This window comes from Molothrus ater, chromosome 27 (genome assembly GCF_012460135.2).
Source record: "Molothrus ater isolate BHLD 08-10-18 breed brown headed cowbird chromosome 27, BPBGC_Mater_1.1, whole genome shotgun sequence".
Lineage (NCBI taxonomy): Eukaryota > Metazoa > Chordata > Aves > Passeriformes > Icteridae > Molothrus > Molothrus ater.
In genome coordinates, this window is record NC_050504.2 from 3,293,767 (window position 1) to 3,314,486 (window position 20,720).

General features: G+C 44.3%; 2 protein-coding genes and 1 long non-coding RNA gene across 3 annotated transcripts in view; 1 reads left to right on the top strand and 2 right to left on the bottom strand.

Moving 5' to 3' along the window:
• Positions 1 to 20,720, top strand: part of LOC118696589 (uncharacterized) — a 146,633-nt gene that overhangs the window by 29,569 nt on the left and 96,344 nt on the right. The gene's annotated exons all lie outside the window — the stretch shown is intronic.
• On the bottom strand, positions 493 to 10,792 carry LOC118696581 (keratin, type I cytoskeletal 23-like). The gene is given in 8 exon segments (XM_036398788.2): positions 493 to 1,018; positions 1,655 to 1,680; positions 2,357 to 2,577; positions 3,320 to 3,445; positions 3,536 to 3,697; positions 5,160 to 5,316; positions 6,652 to 6,734; positions 10,163 to 10,792. Coding segments are annotated over 8 exon segments (1,509 nt in total). The 3' UTR covers positions 493 to 914.
• LOC118696577 (keratin, type I cytoskeletal 15-like) lies at positions 14,110 to 18,851 on the bottom strand. The gene is made up of 8 exons (XM_036398784.1): positions 18,324 to 18,851; positions 17,774 to 17,856; positions 16,823 to 16,979; positions 16,375 to 16,536; positions 16,113 to 16,238; positions 15,771 to 15,991; positions 14,927 to 14,952; positions 14,110 to 14,427 (listed from the first exon to the last, which is right to left on the bottom strand). Exons 1-8 carry the CDS (start codon positions 18,849 to 18,851, stop codon positions 14,345 to 14,347), a joined length of 1,386 nt encoding a protein of 461 aa, XP_036254677.1. The 3' UTR covers positions 14,110 to 14,344.

A 20,720-nucleotide genomic window follows, 5' to 3' on the forward strand; every position in this document is an offset into this window, starting at 1 on the left:
TGATAACATGCACTTTAAACACCAGACTGGCCTGACTGCAGAACCCTTCCACAGAGACAGTGAACATTAATTTGAGACCAAATAACTGAAATGGTTTTTTGAATTACCTGGGTCATCGAGAATGAATGAGTGTCTGGAAAAGTACCTATAAGGCTCTGAGGGAAAGTGTGTAAAGGCAGTGCTAGAAAATTTCTCTCAAATTGAAGAATAAGGAAATGTTTCTGGGGGACTCTTTTTAGTAAAGTGACTTTGCAACCCTCCTACTCATAATGCTGTTTCAAATGGTGACATCATAAGTTGTGTATAGGGAAGCTGAGTAGTTTTGCTCATGTAAATGTCACCTGTAACTTGTGTCTCCTCTTTTCTTTTTTGTGTTCTTCCTGTATTGTCCCTCCTGAAACAATGAGGCTTTGGCTGTCCTGAGCCATGTCAGTGACACTGCCACAGTGGGCTGGACATGTGTAAGGGAAAACAAAATCAGATATTCCAAGGTTCAGAACAAATAATGCATAAAAATTTATTGGCTGCAGTGAGGTATATGATGAGAGGCATAAGACCAGGAAAAAAGTTGAGAGATTATTCCCCTTAAATTACAGCTAATTTGCAGAGCGATAACTGAATCCCAGATGGATATTCCTGCCCTGGGGAGATGTGCACAATACATCTGCCACTAGCTCAGCCAGTCACTTTAATTCAACAGCTTTTTTCCAGCATTTTGGTGACTAAAAGCTCCTTAAACTACCAAAGTCAGCTTTACCCAGTTCTGTGTGGCACTTTGCAGTGTTAGGCTGCAGATCATTTGAGAAGCATGTTCACTACAGGACCCCAGTTTGACACAGGGGACCAGCCCCACAGCACAGTGTTCCAGAGGGTCTGTGGGAGCTGGGAAAGCTGCTGGTGGGCAGAGCTTTCCTTCAGGCTTGTGGGGGGAGCTCGTTGATGGTGGAGGACACCACCTCCCCGTTCACGCTGTCGTGGACAATCGCTTTGAGCTTTCGGTTGCTCAGCCCAGAGTGTTCTGAAAGAAAGGAGAGTTGAATTAGCCAAGGAGCAATGCTGAGACAAGGTGATGCAGGGGAAGCCTTATTTACAGTCATTTGCCTGCTGCCTCCTCAACAAAGTTTTCTCTACATGTTTTCCTTAAAGTCAATATTTGTTACTGCTCTGTGTGAAATGTGCTGCCAGAAAGTCACCCTGGGTCTGGTCCAGGTCAGGGCAAATGAATAACACAGGGAGAGCCCAGCCAATGCAAATCCAGCAGATTATCCTGGATGTCTGCAGGTCATTGCCCATGCCAGCATACAAGTTTCCAGACATGCAGATTTTCGGTTTGCTCTCAAGCCCTAATGCTGTTTTAGTCACCCAGCGGAGTCTCCTTGCCATATCCCAGGAAAGCTTTAGTCTGGAGCCTGAGCTGTGGCCACTGTGTGACTGACAGGGCTGGGGCTCAGGCAGCCCATGGGCAAGCACAGCCCAGTGGGCTCTGCAGTGAGCCCTTCACAGCAGCCAGGAACTGCTGAGAGGCTTCTCAAAGGCCTGCTATGCACACCTTCCACACTTCACTCAGGTGTGGTTAAAATTACTCTGAGTAAAATTTGATTGGAAATGACAGTAATTAAGAGTCACTACAGAGAACAAAGTAAGGAACTTTTACCTTTAGTTTCAGATTTTCTTGCTGTCCTGTGAAGATAATGAAATAGAAAATAATGTTACAGTAATTTCAAAAAGTTATTTGTCCCCTTCTCACTGTTTCTAAGGAGACCTAATCCCACTATAAGATAAAATTTTTTAAAAAGATGGAAAAAGAATTATGCTTCTATACCATGGGAGCTTTCCCTTTGGTAGATACTCTCACTGGAAACATCCCTGGGCACATTCACTACTGCTCCCAGGGACAAGTGCATTGGTTCTTGTGTTATTTGGAGTTGCTTAGGTTAATTCCAGTTTGGTTTCTGACAAATACCCTCACACTTGGGGCCCCTCTGTCCTGCCTGTCTGAGAGTCGCAGTTCTAAAGTCTGCTGATCTGCCTTTTTTGACTTCATACAAATCAGATGAGAGAATAAAAATGAGGCCAGCATTCTCCTATGCTGAGATGGCCATGCTGTGGGAGTGGAGAATTTTATTCTTTCTTAAATAAAAAGTTATATTAATTTAGGTAATCCAAATTACATGGGTACCAGTGTCTCTGTACTCTAAGTAGCTCCGGCTTTTTATTACGATCCGTCACATTAAAATACCAACCCTTGATGTAGTATGGGACTCACAAGCTTTGATTAAGCATAAACAAACAAACAAATAAATAATCCAAATATGAGGACTCTTCATCTGTTCCAGTCGGGGCAGCTCTGCCTTACCCGTCAGCATTCCCTTCTAGCAGCAGGCGGTATGTGGAAATTTCCTTTTCCAGGCGTGTTTTGATCCCAAGAAGAACTTTATATTGGTTATTTTGCTGCTTCATGTCGTGACGAACCTGGCTCAGCTCCTCCTCACACCTGGAGATGATCTGCTGCATGTTTTGAAGTGCAGCAGCATAATAATTCCGAGTGTCAGCCAAGGTGTCTTCCAGCATGTGTTTCTGATGGGGCAGATAATACCAAGACCATGATTATTATTTATGTGGTAGATACAACACAGAAATACCAGCAAATTTGGTCTCTAGCTAGAAGATTGCAAAATTAAGGCTGTGGTAATTTAAACACTTATGCATTTGCATAACTATTCTTGTGAAGGTAGCAGAACCACAAAGCTGTGCCGTGTGTGCATGAAAGGCAAAACTGAGTCATTTATCCCTGCCATATCCGTTCTGCTCAAAGCTCTGCTCCTGACACTGCTGTCTGTCCTGTCCATTCTGCATGAACTGTCCAGAATTGCTCCAAAGTCTCCAGGTCTCTGGGATGAGAGCTTTAACCTGTGTAAGGCTATGTAATATTTGTGAAAGCTCCCCACCAATATTTTTAACACTTTGTGTAATTCATGCCTGATAACAGGGTTTGTAAATATTAACTTTGCATTCTTTGTGTTACTGTCTGTCTTCTGGACACATTTTCTTTCTAGACCTGGAGTCAGCTATCCCTTCTTCTTCTCCTCATGTTTTGTTGTAAGAAGAGACATACATTTTTCACTTCCTGATGAGGGTTGCTGAATCTATTTTGCATATTTTGGCAAAGCCGAGCATGATCTGAATTCCACTTTCCCTCATACTTTAACAACTGCAACATAGTTATGCTAGGCTGTGGATTTAAATGGAGAATAGGTCCATGACAACTTCTGAGAACACATGGAGTGAGTGAGCAGCCCAAGATGTCTGCAGCAGATACCTTACTAATCTGTGCCTGCAGCTCGATGTCCAGGGATTGCAGAGTTCTCCTTAGCTCCTTGATCTCATTCTCGTTGCGCTGGATCTGCTCGGGATTAGGGGTTGCTGCCAGGGACATTGCTGCACTCTGTGGAGCAGAAGCAAGAGAAAAGCTCAGACTCTGGTCAGGCAGGTGCAGCCACAGGGGGCTTGGAAATGAGCAGGGACTAGCTGTTACCTGTTCTTTGTACCAGTTGTCCAGGCTTTGACGATTCTTTTCAATTATGGCCTCATAATCTTCTCTTATTTCTGCCAGAATCTTGCCTAAGTCTGCAGGAGGGGCTGCGTTTACTTTTACATTGACTTTGAAGTCTTGTGAGGAGCGATTGGCTTCCATATCCTGTTCATGTGTCAGAGGGAACAAGCAAACTCGTTGATGGAAATAGAAAGTTTTCAGAGGGGCACAAATTCCCAGAGACGTTTAGGGGGTAATTGTTATATATACATTAAGTTAACATTATTTGAAAAAGTTTTTTGAAAAATTTATATATTGATAATACTCTGATGTGACTTAAACCAGTGACATAGTTGCTTCTGTGGCAGAATTCAATAAAAAACATGCAAGAAGATCTTTTCTTAGAATGTTTCTGGAAGAAATGGACTCAATGAAGAAGCACTGGCATTTTTTATTTATTTATCCATTAGAAACCTAAAACCTTGATGAAAATCTAACAGTAATTTCATCTTTCTTACCCTTTATGTTAATATTTATGGAACTATAACTAAGTTTACAGGAGAGTAATGTAAAAGTTCTATGTAATTGTTAAAGGAATAATTGGATTAAAGCATATAATTACTGTGTAAACAACATAATTATAGGACCAGTTGGGCAGGTAGGGTAACATTCCTTTCAGTGTAGCACAACCTTCTGTGCCTGGTACCATTTTCAGAGCGCCCAGGCAAAGAAGCGTTTTGGGGTATGACATCATGGAATGCAGATCAGCTGGACACAGGGATGGCTCTGCTGGTCCCCTGTGTCCAAGAACTCTCCTGGGCTGGAAGGGGATCAGCCAAAGGCAGCTGCACCCACCACTGTGCACCCCCTGTGTTTTAATCTCTGCTTTAAAACCCACAGATACTGAGCAGGATGTTTGGTCCGGTGTTGGGTAATAACTGCAAACAACACCAGATCAAGCGAAACCAGCGTGTTTCAAGCATGGAATTATAAATGTGGGAATAACAGAGAGCACTGAGTATAGCTTTGGAGAATTCAGAGTAGTGTGGCTTTTGAGAATTATCTAATTACTGTGTTTAGGATTATGCAAGAATGAGTAATTTTGCCTGACTTCACCAACCATTCTTTTTAATTTTGATCCTTCAAGAATTTGAGATCTGTTTTGCTCAGGTCAGCCTGTTCTAGGTGACCCTGCTTGAGTTTAGAGGGGTGGAAAGGGGCCCTAAAGAGATCCCTTCCAACCCTCAACCCCTCCATGCTTCTGTGAGTATGGGAAATGATATATTCAGAACTGAGGAAAAAGTCTGTGATGACTAAAACCTGACAGCACTCTGTGTATTTATATCTAAGTCTTTCTGAGAACATTTCTGTCCAATATGTCAGTTATTATTAGCTGTGTGTGACAGATGGGTGGGAGAGACTCCAGCAATCTGTTCTTTCTGAAACCCCAGTGTAATTGGTAAAGCAGACACAGGCTTTTTGCTTCACCTGACTCTCATTGGTGCCTCAGAAACAGGATCAGGTCCTGAATCATCAATCCCACTTACAGATTGTGGGTCTTACTCAGTTAATTACACAGTAGTAAAGATTTGTGCAATAGGATTTTACCAAGTGGAACTTTTTCTACCTCCTCATGGTCTTTCCTCCTGAGGATGTGCTCTTCCCTCAAGCCTTCAATTTCCATTTCCAGATCTGTGGTAATAATGGTCATGCCGTCGAGCTCCTTCCGCAGGTTCTCCACATCCAGCTGCACCCCCTGCCTGCGACACTTCTCGGCTTCGTATCTTTGTGAGGAAAGAGAGGACACAACGTGCGTGTTGAGAACTGCCCGACTCTTGTATAGGGAGAAATAGACTTGCTCAGTCCATGTAGGGAACCAAAGAAACCAATTCTGTTTCTAAGATATGTTATTTAAATATTTTTGGATATTATTAACAATAAATATTTATTAGTTTGGTATTCCACTTTCCTCGCTCTCTCGTAACTTCTCCTCTATGGTAGGAAATAAAATTCTTTTCTTTTCACTTCCATTTTTGCATGTTAACATTCACCCAGTTGTGGGAGCTTTGAGAATACAATTCTCTGAAAACACTATCAGCAAGCACTGATTGCTTTAGTTTTTCCAAAATGGTAACGTCTGAGTCCTTCAGAAAAACAAGAAAAATGTGATGGAAGCCAGTTACTAACATTCCTCTCTGACCTCTTGCAGTGTCTGTAGTGAGCCAAAGGAAGGGAGATGCTGCTGTGTCTTCCCTTGGGCATGGGAAGCAATTTCACACCTCAGCATCTCTCCCTTTACTCTGTGTTTTGTGGGCTCTGTTGGTGCTTCTCCATTCACCCAATGAACTCAGTCTGAGTCCCATCCCTCAAAGTAGTTCCACTGGTTCCTTTTGTGACACCACTGACTGATAATGAAAGGCTGGCAGTGCTCAGGGTATTTGAGTTTGTCACAATATTACCAAAAGCTGAGATATTTTTTATAGCTGATCACCAACTGCTAGAAATAAGAAAAATCTTCCTGATTCCTAAGAAGTCTTACTTACAGAAGTGTCAAATCCTTTCCTGTGGAAAGACCTGCCTGAAAGTGTTCTGTACAAACATTTTGTCTTTTTAGTTGATCTGAGAACTCTCTCTCAATGTACTGAAAATCAGACTGTGCTGGGAGCCAGTGATGCACCAGCTCAGTTACTCAACTCACGGGACTCCAAAGCAGAAGCCACACGAGGACAGGTGTTCCCTGCAGAGCTGGACAGAAGAGGTGATAAGTCCAGGAAATAGATTTGGGCTGGACTGGGAAGTGCAGTGCTTAGAGGGGATAATTTGTAATCCCAGATGACAGTTTTAAGTGCCTTTTGTCACAAGTATCAAGTGCCTGCTGTCAAACCTGCTCGTCAGGACCTGCACTAAGTATCATAAACAGGGTGACTCAAGGTTCTTCAGCAATCATTTGTGGGTTTTACATGCTTTTGGGTTTTTTCCCCCTGTTCTACATTGTTTCTATTCATCCAGTATCAACAGAAAACCTCAGTAAAATAGCTTCCCTATTGGATTAGCAAGAAGTAGTAATGTTTAGTTTAATCCTCTTTCAAATCTAATGAGGAAACCAAAGAAGAGCTTACTTGAGCCTGAAGTCTTCAGTTGCCATGTTAGCGTTATCAATTTGTAAAAGGATGCTGGCATTGGTGATCTTGCTATCCTCAATCTGGAAAACAGAGAATCCAACAGGAGGGTTGGGGTTGCCATGGGATGACAGTAAATAATCTGTGCTGGTTTAGCCTCTTTGCTGCTCAAAGGAAGCATCTAAATAGTGGAATTCCCATGCTAAGGAGACCATAGGAATAAAAGCATTTCAGTTTCCTTATTCACCTAGGTGTTTTGCAATTTTTCTCTGTAATCTTACTTTACTCTTTTTCTTACTTATTTTGAGGGAATGAACCAGGAGGCATCATCTTATTCCTTCCCAGGTAGAGGATATGAATTTCATTGCACAAACTGCATGGTCTATTACAGAGTAACAGTCACTGCCTTCCTCTGGTTTTGAGACCGGATTCTGCTCCTGTTCAGCATTGCTGACAAAGCTGCCTTGGGCATCTTTAGGGCAAATTTCAGTAAGAACCATTAAGCTGTGTCTGAGTACAATCAAAATACTGGAGTTAATGTTATGCTGAAAAGTAGCTGGTGCATGAACACCCTGCTGAGCTGGTGATGGTGGCAGCCACTCACTGGCAGGACCCACAACTCACCACAGGCTTCAGCCTGGAGTTGCATGCACAATACCACTGGCATCTGGTTGGTGTGCTCCATTAAGTTGTGCACCTATAGCTGCCCTGAATCGACCAGCAGCATGCAGTGATTGATTCAGGTGTCTGATTTTGCTTTGGGATTTGAAAATTGCCCTAAAAGGTGCAGGATGAAGCATGATCTCATTTCTTTGATGCACTCAGCACTCACTGGAAAGGCTCATGTGTCCCTGATAACATGGAATAGCTTTTAACTATAGATCTGAATGTGAAAAGTTCAGTATTCTGTGCCAAATCTTTGAAAGAACTCCAGCAGGAACTCACACATAATTATCAGGAAATCATAAATGCAGGGCATTGTGTCCTTTTCTAACAGAGAGGAAAGAGAAGTGTGGTTGCCATCCCACCAATTACCTTCCCTCAGCATCCACAGAGCAAACCAAGGGGCGCTGTGGCCGTACAGAAGTCATTTACAGAGCTCTCAACACCTTGGAGTAAATTTCCCACACCTCAATGAATCACAAAGAAACGAGGAAATGACAAAATTCTCCTTAAGTGTCAAAGGTTCACCTCTCTCGTGAAGAAGAAGCTGCTGTGGAATGTTCAACTAATCTGCTCACAGACTGCATTGCTGCGCAATTATCGCACCTCGCGTACGGCCCTGGGACACCACCAGGGCCAGCTCAAGAACTATAACAATGCCCTGCATGCGTGGCTGCCTGGAATTTGGTGACAAAGAAGAGGCAGTTCTTGAATCCAGCCTTGAAAACAACATGAGTTCTTCAGCTTTGTGCTGTGTACAGAATTGCTGTGTGACTGTGCAATCTGAGCACTGGTCAGTGCTTTGCCCACTTCTGTGTGGCCCCAGTGCCTCTGCAGCCAGCAGGAGATCTCACATGTACCAATTATCTCTTAGCAGTCACATGGAATTCCTTACTGCATCCATCAGGAACATTTGCAGACTCTAGTACCAGTCTGCAAACTGTCAGCTTCATTAAGAACTCTCACATTATTATTGTATAGGAAATACACTCCAATTCCTTCTCAAAATGGATTTCCCAAGAAGGATTCCTGCACTGACTTTACCTCTCATGTCTCCTGTCCTTTGTCCCATCTCCTGAACTGCTCTGTAGATCACTTTGCTTGTTTAGCAGCACAAGGTGTTTGAATGAGACAGTTACTTGAAGAACAGGTGCTATTTCATTGTGTATCTGGGCTAGGATGGAGCCTGGCTGGAGCAAGGCTTTTCCCAAAACTTGTTGCTCCATCAGGCATTAATCCTGAATTCAGGTATCCAGGAGAGTGTGGTTAAAATTGTAGAACCCAAATGATTATATGCCTCCAAGTTCAGACAGGCAGCATATCATAGACATTCTGGATTATTGGATATAGTACCCTAAATTTAGTCTAAATTTTATTTTAGGTGCTAAATTGGTTTCACCCTTTAAATTAACATTTAATTAATTTAATTATGGTTAATAATTAGATGCTATATTTTCACTCGTTTTACTGGCAGACTTGCTGCTAATTGCAATATTTTATAGAGAAAGTAAAAATTCTGGGTTCAATCTCTGAATTGTCACCTGTAAATGATCCTTTCCTGGCCTTTCATTCCACATCCAGGACAGCCACCAACCTCAGGTGTCTGTGGCCAGGGACAGCTGTTTAAGGGGTGACTGTTAAAAATAAATGGTTTGGGTACAACCTACTCAAAAGTGAGGGCTTCACCCCAATCAACATCATGGTTTTACGCTTACTGTCTTCTTAAATCTTTCTGATTCACTAATTCCAAATCAACCTGAACACATATATGTTCTTGATGAACAAGTTTTTATTTCTCTTTCTGTTAAAAAGGAAAGTGCCCAAGTGCCAGCTCTGGGGATGGTGACTTTTCTTTATCCTTAAAACAGAAATGGGTGATGACAGTTCTGGCTCTCCATACACAGGCTGTGGTCCGAGCACCTCACCTACTGCCTGGAGGCAACACTTTTAGCTGTGAGCATGGAGTTTGATTAAGTCCTTGGCCCCAGTCAGCAAAGATGTGAATTAATACAATTTCCAAGCCTTTTTTAAAAGAATTTCTCAGGATCTTGAGAATGCCAAGTAATTGTGTTATAAAAAGTGGAGGGCAAACGACAACATTGCTTTTAGAAGAGCTTTGGGTTTTGCCCCATATGGGTATGTAAAGTTAATTACACTGATTAGTCACACAGATGGTTACAGTGCTAAGGATGTTCATTATGAATACAGATTAATATTATGCTTAAATTTGAAGACACGTGAGTTTGGGAGATTGAAAGAGTTACTGTTGAACATTAATATTAACTACTGGCAGGAACCAGAAATTCTCCTTTTAATTATAGTGAAAACATCCACAAGGAATTTGTCACTGCTATTTTCTTAATTACAATGAAGTATTTTTCCATCTGATTACATAAGCTCATTGGTCCCAAAACTCCTGTAGTTTCATTGTCTGCTACCGCAGGAATCAAAGAGTTGGAATGCCCCAGTCTGTCTGGAGACAGCAGCAGGAGAGGGGCAGGCTCTGCACTCCTCCTGCTTTGTAATTTGCTCAAGACCTGTGCAGTCAAAAAGACCAAGTTCTGCCAGCAGCAGTTACTCAAACCCCAGTTTCAGTACAGAAAGGAACACTTGGCAGCACAGCCAGTCTCTGCAGAATCCCCCTCGACCCCTTCCAGCCTTTCTTGTGCCCATTTTCCTCCTTGTGAACACAAAGAATGTTTATGCCCAGGTCCTGGAACTGCCTTCCTGAGGATTTCTAACATTTCAAAGGTTTTATTTAACTTGGTTAAAGGAAAGCCATCAGCATAAAGGAGAACCCCGATTCCTTAGAAGAGCACAGAATGACACAGTCCCAGCTCTGACTTACCTGTCTTTGCATGTCAGTGACGTTTTGCTCGTACTGGTTGAAGTCATGCCTCTTTCCATGAGACTTTGTCCTGTGCCACTCTAGGATGCAGCTCTCCAGCTGAGCGTTGGCTGCTTCTAATGCACGGACCTTGTCCAGGTAGGCAGCCAAGCGCTCATTCAGGTTCTGCATTGTCTGTTTCTCATTCCCACCCAGGAAGATGCTTTCCCCATAGTGCTCGCCGAAGCCTCCCCAGGATGCCCCTCCTGCAGCCAGCCAGAAGGGTCTGGCAGAGGAGAAGGAGGGATGTGTGCTGCTGGCACCACCATCTGCACTTGATGCTCTGTAAGAAGTTCCTTGCTGGGCCAAACCACACCCTGTACTACCCCTCAGGGACCCAGAAAAAAACTGGAAAGGGCCTTGGCTGGTGCTCATGCTTAGCTCTGTGTGAATCGAACCCCAGGTTTGGCTGCCTAGCACTGAGCAGCCTCTTCGCCTTCCCTGAGCAGCTTTATGCCTTTTCCTGTGGGAGTTTCCCTTCGATGAATGACTACAGCAACAAGATTGTGTCATCATGAAACGTGCTTCCTCTTGGTCAATTCTGAAGCATTTATGAGCCTGCACGCTGTTGTTGTTTGGAATCAGCTACATACCGGGTTGCTTTCCTTTCGCTTGTTTGGGTTTTTTTTTCTTTTTCTTTTCATATGATAATAGTGAGGTGTGGCCAAAATCCGTAGGTGTGGAACAGGATCAGCTCTGCCTCAGACTTCTCTCTAACCCTGTAGTTAGTATGTTATGTTTTCCTGCTCATGAAGAGAACAAATGGGAAGCTGGGGCAGGGATGGGGCTATGTGGATACTTTCTGTGGCAATTCTCAGGCTGTAGAATTAGCAGCCCTTGGATCCTCAAGTGCAGTGTGTCCTATCAGCTGTCAAACAGCTTAGTGACCAAACAGCTTCAACCTGTGGGAGATGTGAGGCTTTCATGAAGTCATCCAGCTTCTAAACCGAAAAAACCTCCAGTCCAGAGTCAGTAATGCCCAGCTGTTCCCTTCAGCTGCCCATTTCCAGGGAAAATACATGAGAATTAGATACTTAATACTGATTTTCTCATGATTTGAGGTGCAGTCCTGTTTCAGAGGTCTTGTCTCAATAGGCAGCAGTGCAAAGGTTTCTTGCTGTTCCCAGCATTAATACTATTAAGATATTTATCTTAGCTTTAGAACATATTTACACATGAGTTTATAACAGCACTCAAAAGATTCAAATGATTATTTAAAGCTACCAGCCCTAAAAACTGACCTGGCAATCATGCAGGAATAATCTTTCTCAAAAGTTTCAGTAACTTTCTGCTAAACTGTATCATCCAACAGGGAAAGGTGCAGTGTGGCTGTTGCAGATTGTCCTACGGCTCATGCTGGTCAGGGGCACAGATTGGGGAGTGGTCCTGTGGCAGCTGCTGGGTGTAGTGGGTTTGCCTTGTCTTGTTCTAGTCCGTGACTGAGGGATGAGATCGGGGAGGAAGATTTGGGAAGAGGCATGAAGCTGAGTGGGCACAGGCTCTCACAGAAATGCTGCAGCTATTTCCTTACCTAGGTGAAGGCTAAACCCCTTCCCCAGGGTCTGCCCTGCCCTGCTGCTCATCCTGACTGCTGAGGTCAGGGAGACCGCATGGAGCAGAGTTAAACTGTCCTGGGACAAACAGGAGGGGATGTGTTTTTCCCTGCTTGTTTCACTTGGAAGGCTGCAGCAATAAGGAATTGTTGCACTCCAGCTTCCCTGGTACCTCCGGCCTCATTCCTGTCGGAGCAGGATTCGGGCTCCTCCTTGTGGCTCGGGCTTGGCTCTGCTCAGCACCTGCTCCTTTCCTTTTCCCCAACCCCCTGTACATTGAGCACACGCTCCTCTTCCTCAGACACTTCCTTCTGTAGAAATCCTGTCATTTCTAGCTATTCGGGGAAAGAATTCCCTGAAGATCTGGTTTTCCAGTGAGCACAAGGTTTGGCTCTCCCCAGATACTCTGGTTACAGCCACATAGCTGCAGTCTGGGATCAGCCTGGCTGCTTGGGAGGGGAATGAGCTTGAAGCATCAGACAAAAACTGAGGCCCTAACTTGAAATAAACCTCACATTTAAATAGCACTGACCACATCCTGCAGCTCTCACCCGAGATCAATTTCAGATTGAATTTTCAGTTTAGCAAGCTGATGTCTGTGACCTATCACACCGAGATGGAATTACACAGGGATGTACAGAATAGAATGTGAAATAAAATGAATTCTCTGTTTCACCAGAAATTACTCCATGGCATTCCCACCCTCCCTGGCAGTGAGGCTGGCAATGTGGGAGACCACAGAGCCTCAGTCCGGAGAATATAATGGAATTAGCACATCATGAAAACCAGATTTGTATTTTCTCTTGCAATTAATCCAAAGTACAGGTGATCTGGGACTGGGAAGTGCTTCCCCTGAGGCTCAGCCTTTCCAAACTGGAAAAGATGCCACACAGTTTTGATCCACACTTGCTGAGGATCGATGAAACAGACCAAACAACTTACTTCAAAATCTGACATGACTCTTTGTCAGGCTGCAGTGTTGAATTTGGGTTTAGTCACCTCTTTAATCCAGAACAGAGAATGGAAGTGACACCCGGAGTAAGGAAATAAACTTGTCAGCAGGTGGCACCCTTGGATGGGGACTGCTCTGCTCCCTGGGAGACGGTGCTGCTCTGCAGTCCTGGCTTGCTTCACCTGGGAATTGTGGGTGTTTTACTGAATTGGAGCATGGGAAGCAAACTGAGCTGAATTTCGAGGCTCCAGGTTAAATACAGGCAGAATATTTTGACAAGTATATTGTACAGGTCAATGTTCTGCAACAATCACTGATTGATTCAACTCCTCCATCTGGAATACAAATGGTTGGAGAGCTGCCTGAGGCTGTAGGAATTCCCTCTCTTGCTGTGTGAGTGATACAAGCAATAGTCACCTCGGTTTTGGATCAGGAAAAAACATCATTTATACCCTTTGGTTTTCCTCTCTAGTGGATTGTGATGTGACTTTGCTGCAGTTTGCCAGAATCTCTTCTGAACTCCTTCCAGTGGGAATGCCAGCAGGATGTGCATTTCTTACCAGCAGCACCCATGATCTCATGGCCTAACTGGTGATGCCAGCACTGTATATTTCTTTTTCTTAAATGTCAGAAAATAGAAGACACAAAAATAATGTCTCTAAGGAGCTTGGAAGGAAAATAAAATATGTAATTCTAGAAATTACATCATTTTTGCAGGTACTGTAATGTGGATTGAATGTCCAGTGATGGGGCTAAGGATGCCTTTTTCAAACATGTTTATGTGAGCAAAGTACAGCACTTAGGTAACTGCTTTGTGTGCTTCTGGGGTTCACCAGGCTCTTAAAGTTTTATCAGCATCTCTTCAGTTCCACTGGTGGGGGATTTGTAGCTGGGAGAAGGTGGTGTGGCTAAAACCACAGGCACAGCAGTGACATGGGTGGAGGATGTTCTTTCTGATGGATGAAAACCAAAACAGTTGCAGCAAACTCTGAGCAATTTGTTTCACCTGGACTGTGCCTGCTGCTTCCTTAGGAGCTGAGGGAATTTGCCTTGGTGCTGCAGGCAGTGCAGGAACACAAATGTATGCAGTTTTTTCAGAGATGCGTTTTATTTGTGCATAAATTGTAGCCCTAATGTGCCCTTGGAATTGAGAACAAAGATCTTAAGGATTTTTTATGCTATCTTCTCTGTTTTTAACTGACACCAGCTCCAGATGGCTGGCAGAATCTAGTGACACTTTATCTGTCTGTTCGTCACCATCTTTATTATTATTTTTAAGTTTATTATTGTTATTGCTGTTGTTATTCCCCGAGTATCCCCTGGCTGGCTTCCAGCAGCCCATGCTGGGAGGGCCTGTGGGCTGTGTGTGGCACAATGGCTTCAAAAAACACCATTAGACTGGATTCATTTGCAGAAGCAGAACAGAAACTTTATTGTTAGGACACAATAGGGCACCAGCAGAAAACAGGCTTTGGTATCTCTGACCCAGTGAGCCAATGCTCGTGTACAAAGGCAGAGCAAATCTAAGGAAAGACATTCTTGGATACATTCTTGTGCTTTGGGGAAGTGAAAGGTTCTTTATCTCAGCATTAGCCAGTGTGAGGCTGCACTGGGTCCACGTGGAGATTTGGTATTTCTTTACGGGTATCTCCTGTCACGGGTAGAAATGGGTTTTCCATCATCATCTGTGCCAGAGCGACGTCTTGCACCGCTCCCAAATGCTGTTGTAGGGGGAATAAAAAAATTAAATAGGGAACAAAAAAGCCACTAAGGCACTGCCAACACCCTGAGGAGCTGAACCATGAGGTTGTGTTTGTTTGTTTCCTCACAAGATCTTTCACATATCAAAGGCAGAACTGCCTTTACATCTTATTTACTTTCCCTCCTGGTCCTCATCCAGAAAACCTTAGGAGTGCATGTCAGATATGGATTTGGAAGCATCTTGAATGTTATGTGAATCAGCAGAGGAATGAATCTTTGGGAGATCTGAGTATTTTAGAATCCCATGAGCAGTTCATGGAATCATTTTGGAAATCTACTGGTTTCAAAAATGCACATAAAATAAAGTATTATATTTTTGTCTCTACATGATACAGAACATGCTCATTGTAGGGAGAATGGAATCTGTGGGTAGTAAGAAGAAATCCCAGGCTAAAAGGTTTATTTAATCCTATCTTGCCTGTTCATTTCAGCCCCTCATTAAATGAAAATGTTTCTTACCGTCCTTGGGGTTCAGTCCTGACAACCTGTAGAAAAGAAATATTTGATTAATGACCATTTCTGACCTTGTCCCCTGAAACCATTGAACCATTTAGGAATTGGTGTGGATAGCCAGGATTTAACAGAGCTGCTCTCAATGGCTGGTTCTGAGGTGTGTTGTTACTGGAGGTGGTGTTAAGGTGCTTTCAGCTTTGAAATCCACCCCTATGTACTTGAAAGGGAATGGGAACAGTGGTCAGACCAGTTCCTTGTCCTGAGGTGTCTCCTTATACTGCTCCTGTCCTCAAAATGCCTCTTCTAGAAACTATGTAAGGAGCCGATTCCTCCTCAGAAATCAAAAGTAATTCCATGTATAGATAGATATGAGAAATGAACATGAAAATGCAGATTTTACTGAAGTAAGCTGGAGTCTGTTCCAGGCTCTTTTCTTGCTGGGGATACTGGTGTGTGAGGATGAGTATTTATTTTCACCTCTGTGCCCAAATTGAGACAACCAAGAGCTAAAGAAATACTGGGAGCAGGTTTTTATAGGTTGTCTCAGCCTGAAGGCTCTAATTCCAGTGCAACCAGAGGATTAAGTGAGACATATCTATGGGGCCTGGTGCCTTCTGTAATTCATCATGATCAAAACGGTGGCATTTATATTTTCAAATCCTCCACACCACCGATGTGCAGACTGAGCTTGAGTTCTGGCAGTACCAGGGACTTTGCCAGGGCTCCAAAGGCTGCGTGTGCAGGGAGCGTGACCAAGCACTCCAGAGTCAGCCTGGCAGCCCCAGCTCCGGCTGCACAGCGCGTGTTGTTACCCTTATCTGCTCATCAGGACCGGGACAGAGTGACATACTGTGCGTCCTGGCCCTCCAGCAGATGGCGGTACGTGGCGATCTCCTGTTCCAGGCGACTCTTGATGTCCATGAGCATTTTGTACTCCTGGTTCTGGCGCTCCATGTCGCAGCGCAGCTCGCTCAGCTGCTCCTCCACGCTGGTGATGAGCGCCTGGATCTGAGCCAGCTGCGCGCAGTATCGGCCTTCCGTGTCCCGCAGGTTGGCCTCCAGCCCGGCTTTCTAAAGTGCAGCAATGGCAGAACAGGTTAGAAGGAAGTTTGTCCCACGGAGGGGCAGTCGAGGAGAGGGAGGAAGGGGACAGTGTGAGGCAGTGCCTCCTGGTGTCAGGGCAGCTCCGTACCATGCTGAGCTGCGACTGGAGCTCGATCTCCAGGCTCTGCAGGTTGCGGCGCAGTTCCGTGATCTCTGACTTGCTGGTCTGTATCTGCTGGGTGTGGGTGGCAACTTCACGGTTCAGCTCCTCAGTCTGAAAGGAAAAATAATGTAAAATCTCATATAAATGTATTAAAAAATCAATCATTTTAAGAAAGGGAGGTAGGGACCTGCCAGGGCAGTAATGCTGAGGCAGTGCACTGCTGTGCTGTTTATTGGTGTGACCATACCTGAGTGAAGAACCAGGCCTCAGCATCCTTGCGGTTCTTCTCAGCCAGAGCTTCATACTGCTCCCTCATCTCAGCAAGAACTCTGGTCAGGTCAATGCCAGGAGCTGCATCCATCTCCACATTGACTGTTCCACTCAGCTGGTTCGAGTACTCTTTCATTTCCTGCATGGGCAGCAGACAGAGGGCACAAAAAGATCAGGCTCTCTCCTCTCACACTGCTCCTGCCCCCAGCAATCCCTGCTGTGGTAAACAGTACCTGTGCTATCAAGTACCACAGATGGAACACACATAAAACATTTATCACATTTTCTTTCTCATTGCAACAGCTTCTCTGTCTCTGTGTACTCACACAGGACACACGTATCTACATGTAATTTACATGTATGTTTCATTTACAAGAGAGAAATTCCAAAGGGGAGTGATCTCCCTGCATTTCCAGGACTCTCACCTCTTCATGGTTCTTCTTCAGATAAGCCAGCTCCTCTTTCAGTGTCTCAATCTGCATCTCCAGGTCAGCTCTGGACAGGGTCAGCTCGTCCAGGACCCGGCGCAGGCCGTTGATGTCGGACTCCACGCTCTGGCGCAGGAACAGCTCGTTCTCATACCTGCAGTTCAGAAAAGAAACAAGCACTGGAACATGTCCGAGTTTGTATTCAGTAGAGCTATAAAATGATCACATATGGGAGGAACAGTGGACTGTAGATGAAAACAGATTTAGAAGTGTGAAAGCAATAAAGACATTTTTTCCCAATATCCAGCTATGGCATAAGGAAGCACAGACAATGCCGTATGATGTTGTTCCTGAGGAGGACATAACATTTCACCTTGCAGAACCTAATACTGATTATCAGCATCATTAGAAACATTGTCACATAGGACAGAAGTTTTGCAGTGTCCTCCCAGATTTGCGTAGGAAAGCACAGGTGGGGCAGGGCTGCCTGGGATACAGGAGAGAAAATAGAAACCTGCAGGTGCATTGCTGCAGGGAAGGCAGCTGCACATGGACCTTTACCATCTGATGTACTGAGAGCTGGAAAAACCCCAGCTTACTCTAAATTTCACACTCCAGCAGAGAAATGTTGAAGCCCCACAGCAATCTTTTCCTGCCACTTTCCTTCTAAGTGAAAATCCCACCTATTCCTGCCTTCTTTCCCCTGTGATTCAGGCTACTAAGAATATTTGAGTATCACAAAAAAATGAAGACATGGGCTGTAACTGATCATGCAAACAGCTCAGTGATCTGAATGCTGTGTTCTGTCAGGCTTATACTCTGAATTGGTCCTTCATCAATGGATTCTGCTTGCCAGGATGTTTTGTATCTGAAGTTACTAAAGAAAAAACTGCTTTGAGAGAGTGAAGACAAGTAGAGTGAAGACAAATGAGCTCCAGGTGAACTTACTTCAGTCTGAAGTCATCAGCAGCCAGTCTGGCATTGTCAATCTCCAAAATGACCCGGGAATTATCAATGGTAGCAGCAAGGATCTGCAATTAAGAAACATGGAGAAAAGTTGCTGTGAATAATGGTAAAATATCTGGTCCACATTCCATGAGCAAACCAGAGGGCTGTGATACTCTGTGCAACACAGATTAGAACCATAACAGGGAAATGTGTTTGTACAACACCTGATCTTATCTGTAGCCAGGTGAATTATCTTTCCAGCCTTTGAGGCCTACCTGTCACATTCTTTACTATTTGATTCCTGAAAAAATGTATTGATAATTCTAAACACATTTTGCTAACTTTTACTGTAATCATTTTAATTTCAACAAACATCACATTGTCAGGATAAGATATTTGGTGTTTAAATTGAGAAGAGGCTACTCTATTCTGCTAGAATGCTCAGGACCTCAATGTATCTACTTCTTTTGTAATTATTTTAAAGACATGGAACATGCAGTTCCATAATTCTCTTACCTTCTGATAACTCATCTACATATGAATGTCATACCTTGTCTCGGAGATCTTCAATTATCTTGTAATAGTTGCTATAGTCACGGGCAGGGCTGGTGGGAGCTTGTTTCTGATACCAGTCTCGAATTTTCACTTCTAAATCAGAATTGGCCTCTTCCAGGGCTCGTACTTTGTCCAGGTACGAAGCCAGCCGGTCATTCAGGTTCTGCATGGTTATCTTCTCATTGCCAGACAGGAGGCCATCGCCGCCACCAAAGCCACCACCAAGGTCAAATCCTCCACCAAAGCCAGCGCCGCCTCCAAAGCCGGAGCCCCCTCCAAAACCACAGGCTGCCCCCCCTCCAAAGCCTCCTCCATAGCCTCCCCCAAAGCCGTAGCCTCCTCCTGAAGAGGAGACGTACCTGGCTGAGGAGATGGAGACGCCGCGGCCGCCGGAGCCGCCGTGGATGCTCGGGGCCCGGCAGGCGCCCCCAGCACGCACCGAGGACAGGCGGCAGCTGCTGCCCCCAGCACCACCAAAGCCACCCCCGTAGGTGGAGGAAGAGCTCATGTAGGAAGTGGCCATGGCTGAAGAAAGAGAAAGAGCAAAGGTCAGTTCTGCAGCCTTGCAAGAGAAGACAGCTTGTGCCTTCGCTGCCCTGGTGCCTCTTTTATATCCTCATGATTGGGTGTTGGGAGACAAACCCCACTGCAGCCCTCCCTCCAAAATTCCTCCTCCCTAGAGGTGAGGCCAACTGTGATGACATTCCTGACAAGCAGTGCTGGCAGCACATCGCAGGGGCTTGGGCTTGGGGTTTCTTTTTTTAATTAAACAAAAGGCATGAATCAGATGATGTTTTTTCTTCAGGCTATAGTTCTGAAACTTGGAGTTTACTTCTCTGACATTTAAGAATGGAAAAACAAAGTGAGTTCAGCCCCACCCACTTGCCTATTTACAATGCTCACCATGGCTACCTTCAGAAAATCAACTTTTTCTTAAAATGAGGCTTAAGCAAAATTCTCCTTTCATTGAAAAATGTACAATCGTCTCTTCATCTCACTGTTATTCCTTCTTTTCTATCTGCATCTTTTTCCCTTTAAAATTTCGGAATTGAATTAGAAATGTTCTTATTCTTGATTTTTTCTTGGAACTAATATTTGGATTTTGGAGTCTGAATTTTTATTACAAAAAGCATCTATTCAAGGCACTGTGTGAGGAACAATCATCATCCATCAGTGTGCAAGGGAGAGTGGAAACAGTAAATTTATTAATTACTTTGAAATAAACTAGAAAGGTAACACAGATTGAAACAACTCAGTTAAAAGAGTAAATGTGGGAGGACTAAGATCCTGTTACTTTGGAAAATGTAAAGAGAAAGGGTTTAAGATAACACAGTTCTGATAGCAATACCTGTGTTTAATGCCAGTGTGCACGAGGAAATGGAATAGCATTGAAAATAAGGCTTGAGAAACACTCAGAAGAGGCACTTTAACCCTTCCTTTAAAGCAGGAGTCTGAAACAGAAATACATTACTGAGCTAATGAATTGCCAGTGAAATTCAGGAATTCAGTCCTGCAGCCCTGCAGGGAAGGCAGATTTGGGCAGAGTGGGAGGAAGCAGGAGCTGCCCCTGTGCCCTGCTGGGGTCAGGCTGTGGGCAGTGTGGAGTTTGCAGGGCACCCAGTTCTCTGCACAGCACAGAGACCTCAAATAAAGCTTAAAGAAAAAATGTATACCTTTGCTAAAAACATCATAAGAAGAGCATTGTTTTTAGCAGTTGCAGTACAGAAACTGAGCTTAGAACTCAGGATGGGGATTTTGGATAAGCCAAGGCTCACAGGAGTTGTTGGAATAAACCAAGGGAGTTTCTGACATTTCCAGCTGAGATGTTAATGCAGGCACAGGGAATACACAGCATTTTCACTCGGAGATGCACACTTAGGAGGGAAGAAATGGCAGAGTCCACCTGTGATGTGCCCCCACAGGCTGGCTCAGGGCACGGCCACTCGTTCCAGGCTGAGCAGAGCACAGGGGTGGGTGTTCACTGCTCTGGAAACATGTTTCAAACTGAACCTGGCCCGTTGCCACAGCCCTTCAGTTTTGCTGCTGGGCAGATTAATGGTCTGTGTACCTTGCCAGATCCCTGTGTCTCCAAGGGTTGGTGGCTCATGAAACAAGTTCAGTCAAGCCCTCCTGAAGATAAAAAATTGTCCTTAAGACTCCTATAATCAATGCCCTGAAGTGTGTGCACTGCCAGGGGCTGTTGAACCGAGAGAGCCCACAATAAGCAAATCATATTCTATTAAAAAGACCCAAGCAACAAAACACTGCCAAATTTAGTAGGAAACTTTGGGGACTTTTCATTGAGTCTTCTTTCACTCAGGTGTGATAACTCCTTTGGAAGGTCAATGGTGAAACACACTTTGCTGCTTTCTAACATGCCCCAGGTGTCATG